Source organism: Hemiscyllium ocellatum, chromosome 33 (assembly GCF_020745735.1).
Source record: "Hemiscyllium ocellatum isolate sHemOce1 chromosome 33, sHemOce1.pat.X.cur, whole genome shotgun sequence".
NCBI classification, from domain to species: Eukaryota; Metazoa; Chordata; class Chondrichthyes; order Orectolobiformes; family Hemiscylliidae; genus Hemiscyllium; species Hemiscyllium ocellatum.
In genome coordinates, this window is record NC_083433.1 from 1,671,696 (window position 1) to 1,698,106 (window position 26,411).

General features: G+C 41.0%; 1 protein-coding gene across 7 annotated transcripts in view; it reads left to right on the top strand.

The window, feature by feature from the left end:
• Positions 1-26,411, top strand: part of LOC132831360 (RNA binding protein fox-1 homolog 2-like) — a 335,115-nt gene that overhangs the window by 181,216 nt on the left and 127,488 nt on the right. Inside the window, exon 1 of one of the 7 annotated variants that reach the window (XM_060849457.1) lies at positions 78-172. The exons of the other annotated variants lie outside the window; for them this stretch is intronic. Within the exon in view, the coding sequence (XP_060705440.1) occupies positions 128-172 (45 nt within the window). The 5' untranslated portion in view covers positions 78-127. Of the gene's footprint in view, positions 1-77; positions 173-26,411 lie in introns of those variants that run through there. 7 annotated transcript variants of the gene reach the window in all.

Here is a 26,411-nt window from a genome sequence, read left to right on the forward strand (position 1 = left end):
CTGCACTGTGTGCATCACAAATCCTTAAACAGCTGTTCACGTTTGACGGATAGACCAATTCTCACACTCATCCTAGTCACAGTGCCTTGGTTCTCTTAATTCGAGTGCCCTACAGCAACTCGTAAGCATGTTCAGTGTCTACTGTATGGAATATCCTTACCCTATGTTACAGGTGAGTACTGGCTTAGAAATAAATCCATGCTTTTCAGAGTCCGTCAATTTGCTGCTGGAACTCCACTGTATTCGCTTATATGTTGTCTTTGAAATTGGTAGAAGTGTTTTCTGTGCTATAGTGCCTTGTCGAAAACCTGTAGCGCTCATATAGATTTGTAGGTTGGCATTAGAAAACACTTGTAAAGTACAAGAGTCTTCTGATTAAAATGTGCTTGAATCCTCTGAGGTTATTTCTGTACTGCACTGCAGAGTTCTGTACATCTTGAAGCAGTACTGCCACAATTCCCATAGAGGGGAAGCTGTAGTATAGCATTCCAAACTCTCACATCATAGAGATTTTGTGGCTGCATGATGTACACGATTGTGTAACCAGTACTGTCATTTGACTTAGAGGGAAAATTCTGTACTTGTCATGTTTAAAATTAGCTGAATGCAATTAGTAATATTGGTGACCATTTCGAAGCAAGAGATTAGTTTTTGTAAAATGTACACCATAGACCATCCTAAAGACTCACTCTTTCAGTAAAGGCTAGTAAATTAGAGGGAATCCCTAAGTTTCACATAGCTTTACATTCTATTAGCTTTGTAGAAGTACTTATTTAGGAGCTCTCTGACACATTTGGTAAGTGCAAAATTTTGTTAAAGTTAGTGTTACAGCATTGGAGGGTCAATTTTGTTTTGTTTTAAGTTCAGCTAGCTGGAGTTGGTTGAAAATTCCCTATTGGGTCTCGGTGACTTCAACAGTGAAGCTCCCAAGGTTTCTATGTCTCAATCGTGTTCACTGCCTGCTGTTGGAAAGTCTAAATATTCGGGTCCTGGATAGAGGCTAGAATCAGTCTCCACTGAATTATTTTTAATGAAGGTGACTTGGATGAAGGACAGACGTATGTTGCTAAATATGTTAATAACACAAAAAAAGGTGAGAAAGTAAGTTATTAAGAAAACACAAAATTACAAAAAGATATTGATTACATGAGTTGGCAATGATGTGGCAAAAGAAGAATAATGTGGGGAAATGTGAAATTGTCCATTTTGGCAGGAAAGGGAAAAATAGCTATCTAAATGTTTACAGAGCACTGAGATACAGAGGGATCTGGGTGTCCTCGTGCTTGAACTGCAAGAGGCTAATGGGCCAGTAATTGGTAATTAAGAAAGTTCATAGTAAGCTGTCATTTATTGTGAAGGGAATTGAAAACGGAAGTATGAGGTTATACTTCAGTCGTACAGGGCTCTGGTGAGACCAAATCTGGAGTGCCGTATATAGTTATGGTCACTTTAAGGAAGGATATAACTCTGTTGGAAGCAGTTCAAATATTTTTAAAACGAACACCAGGAAGGGAAGGTTAGACAGACTGGACAGACAACTGCTGGAGTTTAGAAGAGTCAGAGGTAACTTATTTGAAACACAGGGTCCTGATGAAGGGGCTTAACAGGGTAAATGTGGAGAGGATGCTTTCTGTTATGGAAGATTTAGAGCTAGAGGTCACTGTTTAAAAATAAATGATCACCTATTTGAGACAGATGAGGTGATTTTCTTAGGGTTTTGAATTCTTGGCATTCTCATAAGACAGTGGAACCAGGGTCTTTAAGTAATTTTATGGCCAAGCTAGATAATTCTTGTTAATAGACAATAGACATTAGGTGCAGGAATAGGCCATTCTGCCCGTCGAACCTGCACCACCATTCAATATGATCATGGCTGATCATCCTTAATCAGTATCCTGTTCCTGCCTTATCTCCATAACCCTTGATTCCACTATCCTTGAGAGCTCTATCCAACTCTTTCTTAAATGAATCCAGAGACTGGGCCTCCACTGCCCTCTGGGACAGAGCTTTCCATACAGTCACCACTCTCTGGGTGAAGAAGTTTCTCCTCATCTCTAGTCCTAAATAGTCTACCCTGTATTTTTAAGTTGTGTCCTCTGGTTTGGCACTCACCCATCAGCGAAAACATGTTTCCCGCCTCCAGAGTGTCCAATCCTTTCATAATCTTATACGTCTCAATCAGATCCCCTCTCAGTCTTCTAAACTCAGGGGTATACAAGCCAAGTTGCTCCAGTATTTCAGCGTAAGGTAATCCTGCCATTCCAGGAATTGACCTCGTTAACCTATGCTGCACTCCCACAATAGCCAGAATGTCTTTCCTCAAATTTGGAGACCAGAACTGCACACAATATTCCAGGTGTGGTCTCACCAGGGCCCTGTACAGCTGCAGAAGAACCTCTTTGCTTCTATACTCAATCCCTCTTGTTATGAAGGCCAGCATGCTATTAGCCTTCTTCACTACCTGCTGTACCTGCATGCTGGCCTTCATTGACTGGTGTACAAGAACACCCAGATCTCTTTGTACTGCCCCTTTACCTAAATTGATTCCATTTAGGTAGTAATCTGCCTTCCTGTTCTTGCCACCAAAGTGGATAACCATATATTTATCCACATTAATCTGCATCTGCCATGCATCTGACCACTCACCTAACCTGTCCAGGTCACCCTGTAATCTCCTAACATCCTCCTCCCATTTCATCCTGCCACCCAGCTTAGTATCATTTGCAAATTTGCTAATGTTATTACTAATACCATCTTCTATATCATTAATATATATTGTAAAAAGCTGCAGTCCCAGCACTGATCCCTATGGTACCCCACATTCCGAAATGGAGCCATTTATCACTACCCTTTGTTTCCTGTCAGCAAACCAACTTTCAATCCAAGTCAGTACTTTGCTCCCCAATACCATGCGCCCTAAGTTTACTCACTAACCTCCTATGTGGGACTTTATCAAAAGCTTTCTGAAAGTCCAGACACACTACATCCACTGGATCTCCCTCGTCCATCTTCAGAGTTACATCCTCAAAAAATTCCAGAAGGTTAGTCAAGCATGATTTCCCCTTCGTAAATCCATGCTGACTCTGACCTATCCTGTTACTACTATCCAGATGTGTCCTAATTTCATCCTTTATATAATAGACTCCAGCATCTTTCCCACCATTGAGGTCAGACTAACTGGTCTATAATTTCCTGCTTTCTCTCTCCCACCTTTCTTAAAAAGTGGTACAACATTAGCCACCCTCCAATCCGCAGGAACTGATCCCGAATCTATTGAACTCTGGAAAATAATCACCAATGCATCCACGATTTCTCGAGCCACCTCCTTCAGTACCCTGGGATGTAGACCATCAGGCCCCAGGAACTTATCAACCTTCAGACCTAATGGTCTCTCCAACACCAATTCCTGGCAAATATAAATTTCCTTAAGTTCAGGTCCTTTAGCCACTGTTACCTCAGGGAGATTGCTTGTGTCTTCCCCAGTGAACACAGATCTGAAGTACCAATTCAATTCTTCTGCCATTTCTTTGTTCCCCGTAATATATTCCCTTGTTTCTGTCCTCAAGGACCCAATTTTAGTCTTAACCATTTTTTTGCCTTTCACATACCTAAAAAAGCTTTTACTATCCTCCTTTATATTTTTGGCCAGTTTACCTTCGTATCTAATTTTTTCTCTGCGTATTTCCTTCTTAGTAATCCTCTGTTGTTCTTTAAACGCTTCCCAGTCCTCCGTTTTCCCACTTATCTTTGCTATGTTATACTTTTTCTCTTTTAACTTTATATGTTTCTTAACTTCCCTCGTCAGCCACGGCCACCCATGCCTCCTCCTAGGATCTTTCTTCCTTTTTGGAATGAACTGATCCTGCATCTTCTGCATTCTACACAGAAATATCTGCCATTGTTCCTCCACTGTCATCCCTGCTAAGATATTGCACCATTGAACTTTGGCCAGCTCCTCCCTCATAGCTCCATAGTTCCCTTTATTCAACAGAAATATTGTCACTTCCCATTGTACCCCCTCCCTCTCAAATTGCAGATTGAAGCTTAATGTATTATGGTCACTACTTCCCAATGGCTCCTTCACTTCAAGGTCCCTGATAATTCTGGTTCGTTGCACAATACCAGATCCAGAATTGCCTTTTCCCTGGTAGGCTCCAGCACCAGCTGTTATACGGACCCATCTCGGAGACACTCCACAAAGTCTCTTTCTTGAGATCCAAAACCATCCTGATTCTCCCAGTCTACCTGCACGTTAAAATCCCCCATAACAACTGTAGTAACATCTTTGCGACAGGCCAATTTCAGCTCCTGATTCAACTTACATCCGACATCCAGACTACTGTTTGGGGGCCTGTAGATAACTCCCAAGAGGGTCTTTTTACCGTTAGTATTTCGCAGCTCTATCCACACTGACTCTAGTTCCCCTGATTCTAAGTCCACCCGCGCAAGGGACTGAATATCATCCCTTACCAACATGGCCACCCCACCTCCTCTGCCCGTCAGTCTGTCCTTAAGATAGCATGTGTAGCCTTGAATATTCAATTCCCAGGCCCTGTCCACTTGAAGCCACGTCTCAGTTATCCCCACAATATCGTATCTGCCAATTTCCAAAAGAGCCTCCAGCTCATCTCTAATGCTTCGTGCATTCGGATATAGTACTTTTAATTTGTTACTGCCTTCACCCTTCCCATCAACCCCTATTTCACTCAACCTTACAGCATGATCCCTTTTTGAGTTTTCTGCCTCATTGATACAGTTGTCTTTCTTGACTTCCCTTGTTCTAACTTTCCCTTCAATTTCCTCCTTAAACCTCCAGTTTGTCCCCTCCCCCCCGCTATTTAGTTTAAACGTAGCAGTGTTGCAGTAGCAAACCTGCCTGCCAGAATGCTGGTCCCTAACCTATTAAGGTGCAAACCGTCTTTCTTGTAGAATTTATGCTTACCACAAAACATACCCCAGTGATCCAAGAATTTAAATCCTTGCTTCCTGTACCAGTTCCCCAGCCACACGTTCAAGTCCATTATCTCCCTGTTTCTGGCCTCACCAGCTCGAGGAACTGGAAGCAACCGGAAATAACCACCCTGGACATCCTGCTTTTCAGCTTTCTTTCTAGTTCTCCAAAGTCCCGCTGTAGTATGTTCCTCCTCCTCTTCCAGACATCATTTGTGCTGACATGTCCCACCACCTCTGGCTCTTCACCATTGTCCTTGAGGATTTCCTGCACTCTGTCCGCGATGTCTTTAACCCTGGCACCAGGAAGGCAACACACCATCCTTAAATTCCGCCTGCTGCCACAAAAACCCCGGTCAGTTCCTCTCCCTATGGAGTCCCCTATTACCACGGCTCTGTGCGATGTCTGACTCTTCCGCTCTGCCTCCATGCCAACTTTTGATTGACAGACCTGGACGCCTCGTGGACTGGCAGTGTCATCTATCTCTACTGTTTCCAAAAGATTCAACTTGTTCCTGACAGGTACTTCCCCTAGGGTCTCTTGCGCCTGTCTCCTCTCTGCCTTCCTCATCGTCTGCTCTCTTCTGCTCTCTTCTGGTATGATCGGTGTAATAACCTCGCTGAAGGTCTTGTCCAGAAAGATCTTGTTCTCTCAGATGAGCCGAAGGTCCTCGAGTTCTTTCATCAGTGCTGCAATATGCTCTGTCAGTAGCTGAACGTGCACACACTTTCCACACTTATACGAGCCAGACACACCAGAGTCGTTGACCTCCCACATCAAGCACGTAACACACTGAACCAGCTGGGCGGTCATGTCACTTCACTTAACCTCCTTGTCAAAGACTCCTGAGCTAAAGCCTCACTCTTCAATCCACAGGAACTAAGCAAGGGGGGTGATGTTATCATGGGTAGGTGGCAACATTGATTAGAAATTGCAATCAGATCAGCGTCAATCTTATTAAATGGTGAAGCAGGCTTAAGGAGCTGAATGACTGATTTGTCCTACTCATTAAGGTATATGTTCATTACTGATCATACTTCTGTCTTTTAACATCAAAGCTTGCACGTGGAGTGTAATCACTTGCATAACCGCAACTACAATGCAAGGGTATTTAATTGTAAAACACTGTTAAGATGCTTCAGGACATGGTAAGGTTCTTTATAAATACAAAAGCTTTCTGTATCACTGGGTAAGGTTCGCAGTGTCTGTAAGACTACATATAAGCAGCTTCAGGTGATGTTAAAAAAAAGGTAATTTATAAGCATTTCCGGTCCTCCAGATCTATAGTTAGGATTTCAATGTAATTGTATAGTATTTAAATGTAAAAGTTAGATGTCATTTTTAATTTGTTTTCCAATGAGGAAGAAAGATTATCAATATAAATTTAATTGATCACTAAATTAACAATTTGATATATGTGAACACCGAGGACTGCAAGATGTAGTTTTCATTCACCTGTTGATTGGCACAGGATGTAACTGACATTTCCAGTGTTGATAAAACCAGTTACAGATTTGTATTTGTGGAATTTAGAAAATGAATAATTCTGCTATATGTGGAAACACAGAAGTGACTTTTCAACCAACATTCCTGCATTTTATGCCTCTTCTAACCATTTTCCACCTTTGTGTTTTACCAATATTATATCAGTACATCCATATGTAATGCAGTTTCTACTTCTGTTGTGTCACCTTTATGGAATATAATTTTGCATTGTTGCCCCATAAATGTTACTAAATAGAAAAATGACCCCAAATAACAAATCTTTCCAATTTGCTCATGCATATTTCTGACATTGTTAGAGGCAGGATTATTTCAATGTTCTGAACAAATAAAATGAGTACTTGTGTAATAACAATACCATTTAAACTAATGGGGCTAGGACTGTGTTATAGCCAATTCAGGTAAGAAAAGTTTGCATCCTACAAATGGTCTACTTTCTTCAATCATGCTCTAGCCAATTCGAGTTGAAGAAATGCACATTATAGCATAAACTGTGTTTGATGTAACATGGTGGAGATAAGGTGGAGCTTGTTCTGAAAAGTAATCTGAACTTTTATGAACTTAATTTGTCATTTCATATATTTTCTATTAATTGTTTCATTTCCATGTATGTTTGAAAGTATATTTTTAAAATAGTCTTTATTAAAAAAATAAAAATGTTAACACCAGGATACCCATAATCCTGCTGATGCAACTCTTTATTGTGTGAGCTCGAGTGATGGGCATGCACAGACAAGAATATATAGCTTCAGAATGCTCAGAGAGACCAGTGCTTAAAGTAGTGACCCTAGCAAGGTAACAGAGTGCTTGTCTGCATATGATGCTGCTTTCATTATCTTATTTATATTAATCTAACAGTTTTATAATGTTAATAATTAAATGTTATGTGGTTGCATCTGATTTTTATTCATTGAAAGTTTGTTTCAGGTTTGGGCATGGCATACTTTGCTTGTTTGCCGTGATTAATCAGTGTATTGAAGTTAACAGCTGGGAGGTCATGTTGCGGCTATACAGGATGTTGGCTATACTGCTTTTGGAATATTGCATTCAATTCTGGGCTCCCTATTATAGGAAGGATGTTTTTAAACTTGAAAGGGTTCAGAAAAGATTTACAAGAATGTTGCCAGGGTTGGAGAGTTTGAGCTATAGGGAGAAGCTAAATTGTCTGGGGCTGTTTTCTCTGGAGCGTAGGAAGCTGAGAGGTGAACTTAGAGCTTTATAAAATCATGAGGGGAATGGATAGGGTGAATAGACAAGATCATTTCCTTGGGGTGGCGGAGTCCAAAAACTGGAGGGCATAGGTTTAGGGTGAGAGGGGAAAGATATAGAAGGGACCTAAGGGGCAACATTGTCACACAGTAGGTGGTGTGTGTATGGAATGAGCTGCCAGAGAAAGTGGTGGAGGCTGGTACAATTACAACATTTAAATGGAATCTGGCTGGGTATATGAATAGGAAGGATTTAGAGGGATATGGGCAAAGTGGTGGAAAATGGGACTAGTCAGCATGGACGAGTTGGACTGGATGTTTCCAAGCTATACATCTCTATGACTCTATATAGAACTACTTTTTTTTGTCTTTGATAGATGATTCTATTAGCATTTTCATGTTTAAGGACTTGAGTTGTGCATTCAGTGGTTTATTTAAAAAGGACTTCATCTCAAGTGAGTGCTAATAAATGTGGCACTTCTTATCTAGGCAAGATTACATTCGCTATACTAGAGGTGATCTTTCAGTCCTAGAAATATCCTTGGCATATGAACAGTCCCAGTTTTACAGGTGCATCTTTGTGTTTGTATTATGATACTGGTGTATATAACACAGGGATGTCCAGTGCAGCATGCTTCTTATGGATGGATATGCTAATTTTTACATATGGTCACAGTGACACCAATAAGCAGTAAAGTTTCATAATGCATGTTATAGATTTCTCAAGTCATGCCACGCAAATGTCTTTGGGCACTATATCAATTTTGTCTGGTGCACTGGAGCTAAAGCCTTTGCTGTGGTGAAAATCTGTCTTACGATTGGGCATTAGTGCAGGTAGAATATAGCTGAGCTGCTCAAAACCAAATTGTGCATGAAAATCACAGTTGCTGTGGAATTTCAAAAGTCCTACAGTTGTAAAAAGTGTGAAACACAAGATGCCCATGATTTTGCAAATTCCATTGCTCATCTTTTGCTGTTGAGAATCTCATTCATTGGTATTACTTGTTGAGACAAAGAACTAAGTCAGAATTAACATGCTCGGCAAGACTTCCACAGTCTACACACAACCAAGCCAACAGCATGGGCAATGCTTCAGCACATTCATAGATGGATGATAGGCATGTATCCTTAGAGCAGATCTGCAAAGGAAACATGAAAATGCAGATGTTGCAACAGATGGCACTGGTTAAAAGCTGCTGATGGCTTGGGACCTTTGGAGCTCACTGTTCAGAGGATCATCAGAAGAAGCAAGGAGAAATGGAAAGGTAAACTGGCTAAGGAGAGGGATGAGTGAAAATGGAGGCCAGCAAATCTCTCACCTTCCCAAGACATTACCTTCAGCTGCAGCAGGTGTGACCAAGAGTGTCAGCACAGATTGGGACTGCTAAGCTGACCGCCATTGTGCAAACCACCATCTTGTGAGACCCAACGCTGCTGGAGTATTAAAGCCATGCTTCAAACCAGCACCTTTTAGTCAGTGCATGCTATACAAAAGCACTTTATCTTCAACTAAAACAAAATTGAGTAGTTTTACATTTAGTCTTTAAATGCTTTTCAATGTGTAACATGAAGCTGTGGTGGCTGCCCCTACATGGTAAATAATGTTTCTGCACTGTGCTTGGCACTTAACATTAAGCAGGATATTTTACTCTTAAATTGAATAGATTAAACAGATGCTGTACAGCATAATGCTTAAACGGGTTGAAGAATTTTGTTTGCATGAAAGAGGACCTGAAGCTGAAAGTGTTCAGGAAAAGTGGCCATTTGGGAATAGATAAAAAAAAAATGAACCAACAACTGTTTGAATTCTGTCACCAAATGAAAAAGAAAAACTAATCAGTCAGGATTCAAACTCCTGATAGCTACCTCATAATCAATGTAGGAAAGTGTGTGGCTGGAGACTCGTACTATGCATCCCACAAATGAGTAGCCAATTAACATTCTTAATCTAGACTCTTCAGATGAAGAATTAGTCACTGGGGCTAGAAGTCTGATGGCTGCCACTGAAGCACTCCCCAAGTAAGTCAGAATCATCAATAAAAGAGAGAAAAAAGCTGCTCGAATACACTGATACATTGTGCTCGTTTTCAAGTTTGGGTAGTGTTACAAAGCTTTAAGTGTGAAGGGAATGAATCCTGTCTGGTTTGGAGGACAGTATCATTAATTGCTTGTTCTTAGGCAGCCCCTTTGAATCAAAGATGACTTGGTTCAACTTTATTTTAATGAGTTCTGAAACTGTGAAATCCAGTGTACAATCTGCAGACTTTACCATGTGCACACCAGATGCTGCTTTAAAGTGTTGATTACTTGGATTATTTGTTCAGTTGTGTGATTCCTATAATAATTGTTTGCTCCTGATAAATTATCTTGTTGCATTTGGTGTATTCCTAAATGAGCCTTCTCTGTTTTGGTCTCACATGCCAGAGTCTCTAATAAATTGGTAGGAATGTTTGGCGGCTTCTGGGATGTTTGGGAGCATTTTCTGCTCTCTTCGTAGGGGTTTCCTGCAGAAGTTTGAGTAGAACAGCTACCTTGGGAGTCATATGCATGAATGACATGTTCTACCCAGTGGTATTAATTCTGGACAAGTTGGCTTGGGCAAGGGCACTGTTATTGGACTACCTTATTTATCGTTGGATTCAGAGGAAGTTGCAAAGGCATCAATAGTAGTACTTCTCCAGTGCTTTGAGATAGCTTTATAGGTTGTCTAGGTCTCCAAGGCGTACACTGTACCCAGTAAACCTTTGGTCTTAATCTCTGGTTTGAGATCCAGATCCTCAGATACACTTTTTTGCCTCAGTTGGTGGAACACTGAGCTACCACTTTGGAGGTAGTGATAATTTTTGTTGTCTCAGTCTGCCCAGGTGAAGAGGCAATTCCGAACATACAAATAGTCCACATTTTCCAGGTTCTCACCGTTAATCTTAATTGAAGGAGAAGTTGGGTGAGGGGTGGAGATGTGTTTTACTTTGGGAGCTGGTTGAAAGAGAACATTAGTTTTTTGTTTCAGAAGCACGAAAGAATTGACAAGGAGTCAACAGTAACTTGGAGCTGAGTTTCTGAGTAACACACAGAGGCATTATCTGCATGCTAAAGCTGTTTGATTGAAGTTGGTGTGATTTTGGTTTTGGATTGAGGTGGTGGAGTTGAACAGTTTCCTGTCTTGTGGGTTATCTATTGCTATTGAAATAGCTATGCTTTAAATCACATTATTAAGTGTCATCTTGTCTGAGTTAGGAGACTTCAGCTTCAAGGTCCATTCGAGGACAATGTTTCCATGTAGTACTGGAATTTCAAGATCTTTTCCAGTGTTTGAGTTTCAAGTTTAAAACAGAAAATCCTACATTATTTGAAGTGTCGAAAGTCTTGTTGATCTCCGACCTAACGTTATTTCCTCATTCTGAGATATATCAATTAATCATTTATATTTTTCCTGTTTGCAAGGTCTTGTAATCTGCAAAATGACTAGATTAGATTCCCTACAGTGTGGAAACAGGCCCTTCTGCCCAACCAGTCCACACCGACCCTCCGAAGAGTAACCCACTCAGACCCATTTCCCTCTGACTAATGCACCTTGCACTATGGGCAATTTAGTATGGCCAATTCACCTGACCTGCACATCTTTGGACTGTGGGAGGAAACCGGAGTTCCCGAAGGAAACCCACGCAGACATGGGGAGAATGTGCAAACTCCACACAGACAGTCGCCCGAGGCTGGAATTGAACCTGGGACTCCGGTGCTGTGAAGCAGCAGTGCTAACCACTGAGCCCTCCTGCATTTATTTGAATGAGCAGCTTTGAATAGTTCTTCAAAGGACTACACATGTGTTTCGTCTGTGACAACTTATGTTATCGTTGGGTTGCACTGTGTTCTAACATTTCTGCTACGCTGTCTACCTACCATGTGAATAGGAGAAAACATAAAGTAACAGTTTTCAAAAAAATGCATTAATTCTGTTCAATGAATAGTTGGCAGTGATATTAAGGCTTCATTTCAGTCCTAAACTAGTCTGAGATTTTTTGATAATCTACACCTTCAACAAATGACCTGTCTCATTGCATTGTCTCATAATGCGCAGCAATAAATGTTCCCTTTTCAGATATTACACTAAATTTTCCATCTTTCTCTTAACAAAATTTACATTACCTATTACAAGTCCACATTTGTCAATTTAACCTGTAGTACAGGTTTTATTTTAGGTAATATCTGAAGATAATTCCACAACATTATAAAATAAAATTGTGCGAATACATTTCTCTCAATGACTATTAGTAGACAGTAGCTGGTGTATCGACTGAGTGGCTCCTAATTTTAATGTCTCGTCACATATCCTCTGTGACTGACCTTGATGTATTATCCTGCCTTGCTTTCTTCAGCTTCTAATGCAGTTGACCCCCATTATCATCTTTCACTGATTCCCCTGGTGTGGCCAGATAAATGGCCAATAATAATTTGAGAATGCCACCTGTTGGTCCCAATAGCCAGAGCATCTCCAGTAATGTTCTTAATTGTGTGTCCCATCCCAGCCCCAGTCTTGGATTTGCAATGTATGTACCATCCTAATTGACCCCAAAATGAACTTTTGAATCTATATTCACAACTACCTCATTCTATTGCGTGCCTGCCTCCACCTCTTCTCACACGTGTCTTTCTCACTTTCAGTTCAACCTCAACAGGAGTTTTCTGACAAACACCAGTCTGTGAGAATTAGGTAATCTATTGCTGTGTTACCCAACATATTATCAGCCAAACCTTTTATGTAAAACTATTGTACTTCAAACTTTCATGGCACTTGCCATCATGATCTCTTCCTCAGCCCAACTTTCACCCCACTGCCTGCAATACCCCATCTGCCGCAGTATTGGCGCTAGTGTTGTGTAGGCCTTTCTGTTTGAAACTCTTTCTTTAAACTCATCTGGCTTGTTGCTGTTCTTCTCCTGACCTTCAAAACACACTCAAATTTCATATGTTTGAAATTTGCTATCACACTAAGTTAGTGAAGCATTTATACCAGTAAGAACTTTAATGTCTTGTTTGTCCTGACTTAGCTAATACTGACTGGGTTACTGAAGGCTAACTTCACCGCTTCTGGACTAGGGAATGGAAAAATCAGGCATGCTTCTCTCACATGTTTGCTATCCAAAGATTTTACTGGAATGAGAGTGTGAAAAAAAGCTTAGTGTGGGTGACATTGAGTTCAGCGATAAGTTTCTTTACTGGAAGTGGCTGCCTGCATTCACGGTTAGCGTTGTGTAGTGTAGGGAAAGTGTTTATCAATCGAAGTAAACAGTTTGTAGCCTACGTATCTTGCTGTATTTTAGCAGTTGTTTAGTATCAAAAAGCCTGCAGCTAATTTCAATAATTCAGTTAGCCTTTAGTCAACTGCTTGAAGTAAAATGTCCAGCCAAGAGGTAATAGCTGGAAAAGTCAATGTCATTGCTTGGCTGAATGACTGAAGCTATACCAGTGAAATTGTTTCTAGATGAACAGAATTTCACTTCATTCTCAGACACTTACCTTTATAAACTGTTCAACAAAATTAATAAAGTGTAAGGGTTAAGTACTGTAGTTGTCATGTTTTAATAACAGTGTCAACTCCATGCATTTTTCTGTGTTTCAGTTGAGGTTATGAGGTAATTCTAGTGGAAATTGTCCAATGCTTGTGGTAAGTACTGGCATCTTTAAGGCATTCTGGAGAGGTGGCAGATAAAAGTTTGATGTGGAGAAGTGTGAGCTAACTAATGTTAATAGGAAGTGCCTGAAGAGAAAATAAAATTAAGGCTCTTACTTAAGGAGGAGAGCTACTTCTCTGCATTCGTATGTAAGTTAACAAAAATGCAGGACAGGTTGGGAGAGAGGTGTGTTTTTATTTGGTCTTTACGTAGAGGTATAAAGCACAACAGTAAGAAGATTATGTTGAACTTGTATGAAGCCCGAGTATAACCTCAGCTGGAGTACTGTGCCCAGTTCTTTGTTCTGTACTTTAGGGAGGATGTGAAGGCTCAAAAGGATTCACAAGAATGGTTCCAGTCATGAGTTTCTATTACTGAAGATGGGAGAAGTCAGAGCTGTTTATTTTAAAGGAGAGGAGATCTGATAGAGGTATCTAAAATCATGAGGATTCTGAACAGAATAAATAGCAAGAAACTGTTCTTGCTTGTCGAATAGATAGACATGGATTTAAAGCAACTGGTGAAAGAAGCAAAAGTGAGAAAAGCTTTTTCATGCAGTCAGGGTCTGGAATGCACTGCCTGAAAGTGTAATGGAGGCAGCTCCAATCAAAGCATTCAAAAGGAAATTACTGTTATTTGAAAAAAAACAATGTTCAGGATTACAGAGAGAAGGCAAAAGGATGATGTGAATTACTGCTTCAGAGAGCCAAAACAGACATGATGGCTCAAGGTTGAGAGTGTGACACTGGAAAAACACAGCAGGTCAGGCAGCATCTGAGGAGCAGGAGAATTGACGTTTCAGGCAAAAGCCCTTTATCAGGAATTGCTCAATGGTCTCCTGCACTTAATTTTGTGATTCTGAGCTGTGTACACTCTGTACAGCAATAATAGCATGAGTCTCATCCTTAGGAATAAAAGAAGTGATGTGTTTTTTGGAAATCTGAACTCACTTTCTCTGTTTAGATTTGTGTTCTTTCAAAAGATCAACTATAGGATGGAAAAATGAAAGGGATGCTTGACGATACTTACTTGACTCTTTCAGTAAAGGGATAGTTGATGTGTTATCCCATTATAAAACAGGAATATCTCTGGTTCAATTTCTAATCTGTGTAGTTTTAGGTAAAATCATCTGTGATCATGGAAAGAAGACGACCCATGAAGAACTTAAGTGGGAAAAATTGACAATGTCTTTTCCTCTTGAAAAGCATTTGGAAGCAAATGAACTAAATTGGCAGCTGCTCTTCGCACCAAGCAGTTTGCTCATGCTCACTGATGAGATCGCATGAAACAAGGCTACTTGAAAGAGTTACCAAAAGGGATAATGTGCAAATAAAGCCAACTTCACAAATTTAACTTTTGGTTATGGGACTGAAGCAATTCCATAGAAAAATTAGATCATGAAACAGTGAGATTTTTAAAGTCTGTGAATTCAGCCTGTTATGACTGTACATTATGAAAGATACAACAATCATTGTAGAATCCATTTAACTGTAAGTTCAGACTTGCCATTCGATAAGAGACTTGTTTAAATGCAACCTTGATGCTGCGGGTATTTTTTTTTATGTAACAGGAAGCATTAAGCAAAGCATCTCTTTTGCTGACCTATACAAGATTGATGTTAGCTTATGCATTGTTGCTTGTTGCAAAAACTCCAAGAATAGTGAGAGGAAAGGCATATGTTATTTGTATCCAACTCCCAAAAGATCTGTTTGAACGCAGTTTGTATATTGATTGCATTGATGCATGCGATCTAGATATTTAATTGTTGGTGGCATGCAAGAGAAATGATCAGGTTTTGAATGACAACATTGTCACTTGCATTCTCCTAATGGTTCAGTACATAAATAACTCACATGGTGAGCATTTCATGCACGAAGGTTCCAGGTTTGAAGTATGAACATAGCTATAAATGGTTTATGAATGTTATGGAAACGATATCATATTGTGTTTCTCCTAGTGCTGCTAACAAGTGAAATAATAGTAGTGCTACTGTTAGCTATCCGACTTTGGGAGTGGATGATGCAAAAAGGATTCTCCATTAGTGTCCAGTTACTCTGAATGTTTAGATAACGGTTAGTGTCCACTCTGACTGAGTAGTGTGTTAAAACACATTGTTGAAGCTGAAAGGTAAATGACTGTGTGGATGAATACTGGAGGAGATCCTTGGGTAAGTAGGCTCCTTCAGGTGAGAGAGAGGGGAAAGGGAAAGAACATGTTCATGTTCCAATTTTCTTATGTCACCTTTACCGAAATCTGAAGCATACGGTGATCAGCTGCACGTCGCCCTGTTTCTGCATTAGCTTCCTCAGATGGTCATTCTTTCTACAGGAGCCCAGACACGGAACGTGAGCGCATTACTGCTAGCTCTGTACTTGCCTGGTGGCATATGCTCAATCGCTTCCTGCACAAAATACTAACTGCAGCTTGTGGTTCACTAATTTGCCAGTACTTAGTATCGAGTTACATGCATTAAGGTGGTCACTGAAGCAAGGTACCTAGGAGATTATGGCAATTTCGGATTGTATTCCATTGTTTTCGGAGAGTATTTGGCATGAAGTTTAATTGCCTTGTTTTTGAAAGAGAATATGAATTATCAGCACAGTGTTTTTGTTAGTGCAGGTTGGCAAACCAACTCAATTTTGGTATCCCTACCTTTTCAGTCACAAGTGATCCTTTTCAGTTGTCAGACTGGAATATCCTGAAAAGCTTGGCCAAAAACCTGTATGGGGTCTCAGTTATTTTTGTAATAGTAACATGATGAGGTTGAGAGGAGTGTCCTTCATCATAACCTTAACTATTGTGAGCATTGAGCCCACGCTGTTGTTCTACATAAATCTGTTATCGTATGGTTTAGTTTTGATTTTATTTGAGAATGTCCTGAATTCTTCTATGATACAGAATAACCTTTACCTAGGAGCTTGCAAATGAGGAGGGACCTGGGTTATGTATGTACAAATTGCTGAATGTGGCAAGAGTGCAGGATCCTGCATTTTGTTAATAGAGGTGTATAATACCAAACTCGGAATTGCAATTAATGAAACCCGAGTTCAACTTTAACAGGAATATTGTGGACATGATGCTTTATGAAGTATGAAAGGATCTGAAGGCATTGGTGAGTGCAGGAAAAATATATGATAATGGGGCTAGGATGAGAGACTTCAGTTCTGAAAACTGGCAGTGTTGGAGCACACCTCTTTAAGGATGTGAAGTTTGAGAGGAGATCAATTCAAAATTGAGTGTTCAGAACAATACATAAAGAGCGACCTGTTCTCATTGTTGGAAGTGTTGAGAACCAGAGGACGCAGTCCAGGGTAAATTGCAAAAGAAATGGATGATATCAGGAAGCGCCTTTATATAGAGCAAGTGGTTTGAATCTAGAATTCACTGCCTGAGTGTGTGTTGGAGGCAGAGTCAGTCCAGGCTTTCAGAAGGAAACAGGATAATTATCTGAAGAAAGAAAAAAAGTAAGGCTACAGACAGAATGCAAGGAGAATGAGACGAGTTGAATGGTTCTTGCACAGAGCCTGTATAATCATGTTGAGCCAAAAGGGTACCTGGACTGAAATTATTCTCTGTTCCTAAAACAGAGGATAATGTTGCCAGGATCCCAGCGCACCGTAGAGCTGCTCTCTCATTAGAGATAGACAACTGATGGTAGTTTAACCTGAGGGTCACCATGCCTCGGGCAAGGGGAGAGGTTGACAAAGAAAGCTCTTCATGGTAACCTCAGCCAGTCCGGGAATTGAGCCCACGATGTTGTAATACACACATTTGTTAGGATTTGTTTATTTTTGACTTTATTTGTTAGGGCTTTCTTTTAAATCTTCAGCATTCCTTTTCCCCTAGACCATAATTGTACAATGGAGTTTCTTCAGCTTAGAATGACAAAGCTTGAATTCTAATTGCACCCTTAATTATATAGCTATTTGTGTTTGTAATTTCAAATAACAAAAATGAACTTGTTTAGAGTTTAAATTTTAAGGTTCAAAATGACCTCCATGATTTGTTTCTTTGAAAGCGGATAAAGATAATTGTGAACATAGTTTGTCTTTATAATCCATAGAGTTGAAAGTGATTACCTTTTAAATTGTGTTCCTTGGTCCTCTGATTTTACTTGCAAATTTCAAGATTGTTGAGGTAGAGAGAAACTGCTGCCTGAGCATTGACTTTTTTTTCTAATTTCCTTATATAACTAATTTGATGAAATTTCCTCAATGGTTTTGTGGGTTGCTGATGATTTGATGCAACTTGAATGATTAGAGCTGGAAGAATAGGCTATTCCATTCCCCACCCTCCTCTCTGACCAATCACCTCCATCCCCACCCCATTCACCTATTGTACTCCTTGCTACCTTCTCCCCAGCCCCCCCCCCCCCCCAGCTATATTTCTGCCCTCCTGAAGGCTATATTAAACACATTCAAGATTGAGACCAATAGGTTTTTGGACAAAGGGAATTGAATATGACAATAGGGAAAGAAAGTAAAATTGAGGGCGAAGGTCAGTCGTGATCTTCTTTGCTTGGGTAAATCAGGTCCAGTAGGCCCTCAGGCCTGATCCTGGTCGTCTTTCTTGAATTACAACTGATGTACTGAATGGCCTGATTCTGATTTGAAGGTTATGTTCATTTTTTCGCCTAGACTGGTAATGAAAGGGAAAATATTCTGTCTATCTCTCAATTTTTTTTCAGCTGTTTCATAATGCTAAAACTTCGGAGGTATGGCATTGAGGATACATTAGAGGTTTGGATTAGGAATTGGCTGGCTGGAAGGAGACAGAGGGTAGTAGTTGATGGATTATGTTCATCTTGGAGCGCAGTTACTAGCGGTGTACCACAAGGATCTGTTTTGGGACCATTGCTTTTTGTTATCTTTATAAATGATCTAGAGGAAGGACTTGAAAGCTGGGTAAGCAAGTTTGCGGATGACACGAAAGTCGGTGGAGTTGTGGATAGTGAGGAAGGAAGTGGTAGGTTACAGCGGGATATAGATAAGTTGCAGAGCTGGGCGGAAATGTGGCAAATGGAATTCAATGTAGCTAAGTGCGAAGTCGTTCACTTTGGTAGGAATAACAAGATGATGGATTACTGGGCTAATGGTAGGCTACTTGGTAGTGTGGATGAGCAGAGGGATCTTGGTGTCTATGTACACAGATCTCTGAAAATTGCCACCCAGGTAAATAGTGCTGTGAGGAAGGCATATGGTGTAATGGGCTTTATTGGCAGAGGAATTGAGTTCCGGAGTCCTGAGGTCATGTTGCAGTTGTATAAGACTCTGGTGAGGCCTCATCTGGAGTATTGTGTGCAGTTTTGGTCGCCATACTATAGGAAGGATGTGGAAGCTTTAGAACGAGTGCAGAGGAGGTTTACCAGGATGTTGCCTGGAATGGTAGGAAGATCGTATGAGGAAAGGCTGAGGCACTTGGGGCTGTTCTCATTGGAGAAGAGAAGGTTTAGGGGAGATCTGATAGAAGTGTATAAGATGATTAGGGGTTTAGATAGGGTAGATACTAAGAACCTTTTACCGCTAATGGAGTCAGGTGTTACTAGGGGACATAGCTTTAAATTAAGGGGTGGTAGGTATAGGACAGATGTTAGGGGTAGATTCTTCACACAGCGGGTTGTGAGTTCATGGAATGCCCTGCCCGTATCAGTGGTGAACTCTCCTTCTTTATGTTCATTTAAGCGGGCATTGGATAGGCATTTGGAAGTTATTGGGCTAGTATAGGTTAGGTAGGACTCGGTCGGCGCAACATCGAGGGCCGAAGGGCCTGTACTGCGCTGTATCCTTCTATGTTCTATGTTCTATGTTCTATAACCAAATCATTCCTTAACCTCCAATTTTTTTAAGAGGTTACAAGCATGATTGTAATTTTTTTTCATAATCTGACCCTTGGAATTCTGGTGAATCCATGCTGCACTCCTTCCAAATATATACTCTGCCTACAATGCTCAAAACTGTACTAGAGGTTTGGCTGTAGCAAAACTTCCTCCCCATTATATTTGGTAATGATAATGCATAATTTGATAAGATGTGCTGTCATTATTAACTAAGACCAAGGATAAAAATCTTGAATTGGGAAAAGTCCAATTTTGCCAAGTGGAGATGTGATTTGGGAACGATAGATTATAAATTTGAAGATAAATGAGTAGCAGAACAATAGAAGTGCATTAAAGGAGGTGGAGAATGTTCTGAATAAACGTCAATGCAAAAAAAATTATAGATCTCCTGTAGGTTAAAAAAAAATTTAAGGTCGATAAATCCAAAGAAAAGGCAAATTTACATCAGGTACTCAGATCTCAACAATGCAGAAAGTTTAGGACAGTGCAAAGTGAAAATGAAAATGAAACTAGGAAGGCAGAGAGAGGGTATGAAAATGTTATTTGCAAGTAAAACTTTATTGCATGCCTAGAAAATTGGACAGTATATAATGATCCATGGAATAAAAATGAGGCCTTTGAAATATGGATGCTAAGGTGTATGATAAAAGTTCCCAAAAAGACCATAAGACGTTGAAATTGCAGGAGGTACAAAATGTAGGGGTAGAAGCAGGTAATTTGGCTGAAAGAGTCATGATTGATCTGATAATCCTCGACTTCTCTATTTTGCCTTACCCCCATAACGTTTGATTCCACAAATGATTTGAAATCTGTCTACCTTAGCCTTGAATATACTTAATACCTCACCTCGACATTGCCACTGTCTTAAATGGGCAACTTGTTATTATGAAATGACGCTGTCTGGTCCTAGACAGAGTCGAGAGTGGGGTGCTGGAGAAGCACAGCGTGTCAGGCAGCATCTGAGGAGCAGGAGAATTGATGTTTCAGGCATAAGCCCTTCATCAGGAATAGGAGCTTTCTCCTCTTGCTGATCCTAGACACTCACGAGGGGAAGCAATCTCCCTGCATCCACCCTGTCAAGCCCCTTCAGGATCTTGGATATTTCAAAAAGGCCACCTTTTCTTTTTCTAAACTTTAAAGAGTATAGGCCCAATCTACTTGACATTCCTTTAGTCCTAATAACTATATCTACATCTTTCTTGAAAGTCTTCAACATTTTGGCCTTGGGGGAGAGAATTCCACAATCTCACCACTCTCTGGGTGAAGAAATTCTTCCTCTTCTCTGGCCTAAGGGACCTATCCATTATCCTTACTCAGTGACCCAGTCATCAAAAACATCCTTCCTGCACCTTCTTGAAGAAAGTTCTTAGCTTATCACTTTAAACCGTGCCTAATCACAAGTGCTTCAATCCAGTTAAGAATACTCCAGGCAGACCAAGTTGTAAAGATAGGCTTATGTACAACAACAGCTTGCATTTATAAGGTACCTTTTAACGTACAAAAATATTCTCAGAAATGTAATCAAGCAAACATTGTCACCAAGTCAAAGGAAGTATTAAGAGGGCTGCCATAATCTGCATCAAAGTAGTTGCCTTTTAAAGAAAGGGTGAGGTGGGAAGTTTCGGGATGGAATCCCAGAGTTTAGATGGTTGATGGCTGAAGACACAACTGACTGAAATCCTAAGGCTGTTGGTTCCATAATTTTCACTTGGCAGCAGATAGCTAGAAAGTATTTTTGATATTACGTAATCTTAAGTAAATTATTGGTACACATGTTCAAGGAAAGTTTTCAATTGAATAAACCACTTGACGATTCCAATTTCCAGTAAGCACCATATATCTGCAAATTAAAACAGCAGGTTGCATCATAGTGAGGAATTAAAATTGTTGTAGCAGTGGAACTGAGAAATAAGAATGGGATGATCACCTGATTGGGATTGTATTATATACCTTCTAATAGTCAGAGGGAAGTTGAGAAACAAACTTGTTAGGAGATGTCAGCTATCTGGAAGAATAATAGGATGGTTATGGTAAGGGATTTTAACTTTCCAAACCTAGACTGGGGAACTACCATAGTATTAAGGGTTTAGGTGGAGAGGAATTTGTTAAGTATGTACAAGAAAATGTTCTGATTCATTATGTGGATGTACCTACTAGAGAAGGTGCAAAACTTGACCCACTCTTGGGAAATAAGGCAGGGCAGGTGAATGAGGTATCAGTGGGGGAGCACTTTGGGGCCAGCAACCATAATTCCATTAGATTTAAAATGGTGATGGAAAAGAATAAACCAGACCTAAAAGTTGAAGTTCTAAATTGGAGAAAGGCCAATTTTGACGGTATTAGGCAAGAACATTCAAAAGCTGATTGGAGGCAGATTTTCACAGATAAAGGAATGACTTTAAAATGGGAAGCCTTCAGGAATGAGATAACAAGAATCCAGAGAAAGTATATTCCTGTCAGGGTGAAAGGGAAGGCTGGTAGGTATAGGGAATGCTGGATGACTAAAGAAATTGAGGGTTTGGTTAAGAAAAAGGAAGCATATGTCAGGTAGAGACAGGACAGATCGAGGGAATCCTTAGAAGAGTATAAAGGCAGTAGGAATATACTTAAGAGGGAAATCAGGAGGGCAAAACGGGGACATGAGATAGCTTTGGCAAATAGAATTAAGGAGAATCCAAAGGGATTTTACAAATACATTAAGGACAGTAGGGTAACTAGGGAGAGAATAGGGCCCCTCAAAGATCAGCAAGGCGGCCTTTGTGTGGAGCTGCATTAAATGGGGTAGATACTAAATGAGTATTTTGCATCAGTATTTACTGTGGAAAAGGATATGGAAGAAAGTAGCGAAGTAGATAGTGGCATCGAGCAAAATGTCCAGATTACAGAGGAAGAAGTGCTGGATGTCACGAAATGGTTAAAGGTGGATAAATCCCCAGGACCTGATCAGGTGTACCCGAGAACTCTGTGGGAAGGCAAAGAAGTGATTGCTGAGCCTCTTACTGAGATATTTGTATCATTGAAAGTCACAAATGAGGTGCCAGGAGACTGGAGGTTGGCAAACGTGGTGCCACTATTTAAGAAGCGTAGTAAGGGCAAGCCAGGGAACTATAGACCAGTGAGCCTGACTTCGGTGGTGGGCAGGTTGTTGGAGGGAATCCTGAGGGACAGGATGTACATGTATTTGGAAAGGCAAGGACTGATTCGGGATAGTCAACCATGGCTTTGTGCGTGGGAAATCATGTCTCACAAACTTGATTGAGTTTTTTGAAGAAGTAACAAAGAGGATTGATGAGGGCAGAGCTGTAGATGTGATCTGTATGCACTTCAGTAAGTCATTCGACAAGATTCCTCATGGGAGACTGGTTAGCAAGGTTAGATCTCATGGAATACAGGGAGAACTAGCCATTTGGATACAGAACTGGCTCAAAGGTAGAAGACAGAGGGTGGTGGTGGAGGGTTGTTTTTCAGACTGGAGGCCTGTGACCAGTGGAGTGCCACAAGGATCGGTGCTGGGCCCTTTACTTTTTGTCATTTACATAAATGATTTGGATGCGAGCATAAGAGGTACAGTTAGTAAGTTTGCAGATGTCACTAAAATTGGAGGTGTAGTGGACAGCGAAGAGGGTGACCTCAGATTACAATAGGATCTAGACCAGATGGGCCAATGGGCTGAGAAGTAGCAGTTGGAGTTTAATTCAGAGAAATGTGAGGTGTTGCATTTTGGGAAAGCAAATCTTAGCAGGACTTATACACTTAATGGTAAGGTCTTAGAGAGTGTTGCTGAACAAAGAGACCTTGGAGTGCAGGTTCGTAGCTCATTGAAAGTGGAGTCGCAGGTAGATAGGATAGTGAAGGCGGAGTTTGGTATGCTTTCCTTTATTGGTCAGAGTATTGAGTACAGGAATTGGAAGGTCATGTTGCAGCTGTACAGGACATTGGTTAGACCACTGTTGGAATTTTGCTTGCAGTTCTGGTCTCCTTCCTATCAGAAAGATGTTGTGAAACTTGAAAGGGTTCAGAAAAGATTTACAAGGATGTTGCCAGGGTTGGAGGATTTAAGCTATGGGGAGAGGCTGAACAGTCTGGAGCTGTTTTCCCTGGAGCGTCGGAGGCTGAGGGGCGACCTTATAGACATTTACAAAATTATGGAGGGCATGGATAGGGTAAATAGACGAAGTTTTTTCCCTAGGTTCGGGGAGTCCAGAACTAGAGGGCAAAGGTTTCGGGTGAGAGGGGAAAGATATGAAAGAGACCTAAGGGGCAACTTTTTCACACTGAGGGTGGTACGTGTATGGAATGAGCTGCCAGAAGAAGTGGTGGAGGCTGGTACAATTGCAACATTTAAAAGGCATTTAGATGGGTATATGAATAGGAAAGGTTGAGGGATATGGGCCAGGTGCTGGCAAATGGGACTAAATCTGGTCGGCATGGACGGATTGGACCGAAGGGTCTGTTTCCATGCTGTATATCTATGACTCCTATCTAAATGCGAGGTGAGGCATTTTGGAAGATCCGATTCAAGAGCAAGCTATACAGTAAATGGAAAAGCCCTGGGGAAAATTGATGTACACAGGGATGTGTGTGTGTTCAGGTCCATTGTACTCTGAAGGTGGCAATGCAGGTCGATAGAATAATCAAGAACGCATAAAGCATGCTTTTCTTCATCGGACGGGGCATTGTGTACAAGAGTTGGCAAATCAAGTATAGAACTTTTGGAATACTGTGTACAGATCTGGTCGCCGGAAGGATGTGGATGCTTTGGAGAGGGCGCAGATGAGATTCACTGGGATGTTGACTGGTATGGAGGGTGCTAGCTATGAAGAGGGGTTGAATAAATTAGGATTGTTTTCATTAGAAAGACGAAGTTGATGGGAGACCTGACCTACAAAATCATGAGAGGTATAGGCAGAGTGGATAGCGAGAATTTTTATCCCAGAGTGGGGGACTCAATTACTAGGGGTCACAATTTCAAGGTGAGGGGGGAAACATCTAGGGGATAGATACGTGGAAAGTTCTTTATGCAGAGGGAGGTAAGTGCCTGGAACACTTTGCCAGTGAATGTGGTAGAGGCAGGCTCGCTAGTATCTTTAAAGATGTATCTAGACAGATGCATGAATGGGTAGGTGTCAAAGGGATCCAGATGCTTGGAAAATAGGTGACAGGTTTAGAAAGAGGATCTGGATTGGCACAGGTTTGGAGGGCCGAAGGGCCTGTTCTTGTGCTGTAATTTTCTTTGTTCTTCTATTTTCTGCCCACAGATGCTGCCAGACCTCCTGAGTTTTTCCAGTTACTTGATTTTGTTTCTATTTTTCAGCATCTGTAGTTCTTTAGGTTTGTTTCTCTCTATTTTTATCCTCCATTCTCTCTAAGCAAAGGGCTTTTGTTCCATTTTTCCTTCCCTACCTTCCACTGAAATTGTACACTAGCTTTTTGTCATTCATGCGTGTAGTCCCTGAAGTGTCCCTTTACTGGAGCTTTCTGCGGTATTTCCCCATTTAACTAATGTTCAGCTCTTCTATTCTTCTTCCCAAAGTGGATAACTTCACCTTTTCCCACATTATAGTCCATTGTGGGGGCATATGTTTATAGATATTGGATTGTGTATGCTTTTGCTGGTGAACTGACTAAATTTTCAATGTATGTAGGCCTAATTGTAATTTTCAGCTTGCTTAAAATGGGAGTTTTAAATTCTGTATTTGCAAATTTTGAGCAGGCTTATTTTCAAGGGGTGTATTGAAAATGCAGTCTCATTAAGAACCGGCTGAAACTGGATCCTCATTTACTCAATGAGCTAGGCCTTTGTGTCAGGAATGCAGCTGACATCCAGAAAAGATCAGTTTCTGCAAGTGTACATAGAGGAGCCGGTTAGGGATTGGCTGCTTTGCATTTAATGTTATCTAATGGGGAAGGGCTAATTAATAACCTTACTCTCAAGGGGACTTTGGGAAATAGTGACCATAATATGAAGGAACTTTACATTAGGTTTGAATGCAGTATAGTTTATTCTGAAACTGGATGGACCACCTGGTACTGGTCTAAGCACCCTGCATAGTCATCATCTCCAGCATCTGAGAAGAAATGTGAAAATTGGGGGAGCTGTATCACAGATTAGTCAAACAGCAGCCTAATGTAGTCATACTCACATAATCATGATATTATTCTTGATATCTGTGAGGTAATGCAGTTGGGAAGGACAAACAGGGCAAAGGAATACATGATGAGCAGTCGGGTCCTCAGAACAGAGGGACTTTGGTGTACATGTCCAGCCTTTTAAGGTAGCAGAGCAAGTCGATAAAATGGTTAAGAAGGCATACGGAATATTTGCCTTTATTAGCTGAGGCTTAGTTTAAGAAGAGCTGAAAATGTGTTGCTGGTTAAAGCACAGCAGGTTAGGCAGCATCCAAGGAACAGGAAATTCGACGTTTCGGGCCAGAGCCCTTCATCAGGAATGAGGAGAATGTGCCAGGCAGGCTAAGATAAAAGGTAGGGAGGAGGGACATGGGGGAGGGGCGATGGAGATGTAATAGGTGGAAGGAGGTCAAGGTGAGGGTGATAGGTTGGAGTGGGGTGGGGACGGAGAGGTCAGGAAGAAGATTAGGAGGGCGGTGCTGAGTTGAGGGAACCGACTGAGACAAGGTGGGGGGAGGGGAAATGAGGAAACTGGAGAAATCTGAGTTCATACCTTGTGGTTGGAGGGTTCCCAGGCAGAAGATGAGGCGCTCCTCCTCCAGCCGTCGTGTTGTTATGTTCTGCCGATGGAGGAGTCCAAGGACCTGCATGTCCTCGGTGGAGTGGGAGGGAGAGTTAAAGTGTTGAGCCACGGGATGGTTGGGTTGGTTGGTCTCCAGCATCTGCAGACCTCACTTTTTACTCGTTAGTTTAAGAAGAGGGTGTTTATGCTGGAACTGTATGCAAAGTTGGTTAGCCCACAGCTGAGGTTTTATGTACAATTTCAGAATGCCCATGATAGGATAGGTGTGATTACACTGGAGATTTAGCGAAGTGTTGCCTAGGCTGGATAATATTGGCTTGCCCATAGAAGGCAGAGAGTAGTGGTGGAAGCATGTTTTTCTGGCTGGACGTCAATGACTAATAGTGTTCCACAGGGATCAATACTGGGACCTGTGCTATTTTGATGTATATAAATGGATGAAAACATAAATGGTGGGTTAGTACAAAAGTTGGTGGAGTTGTGGATAGTGTTGAAGGTTGTTAAAGGATACAGAGGGATATAGATCAGT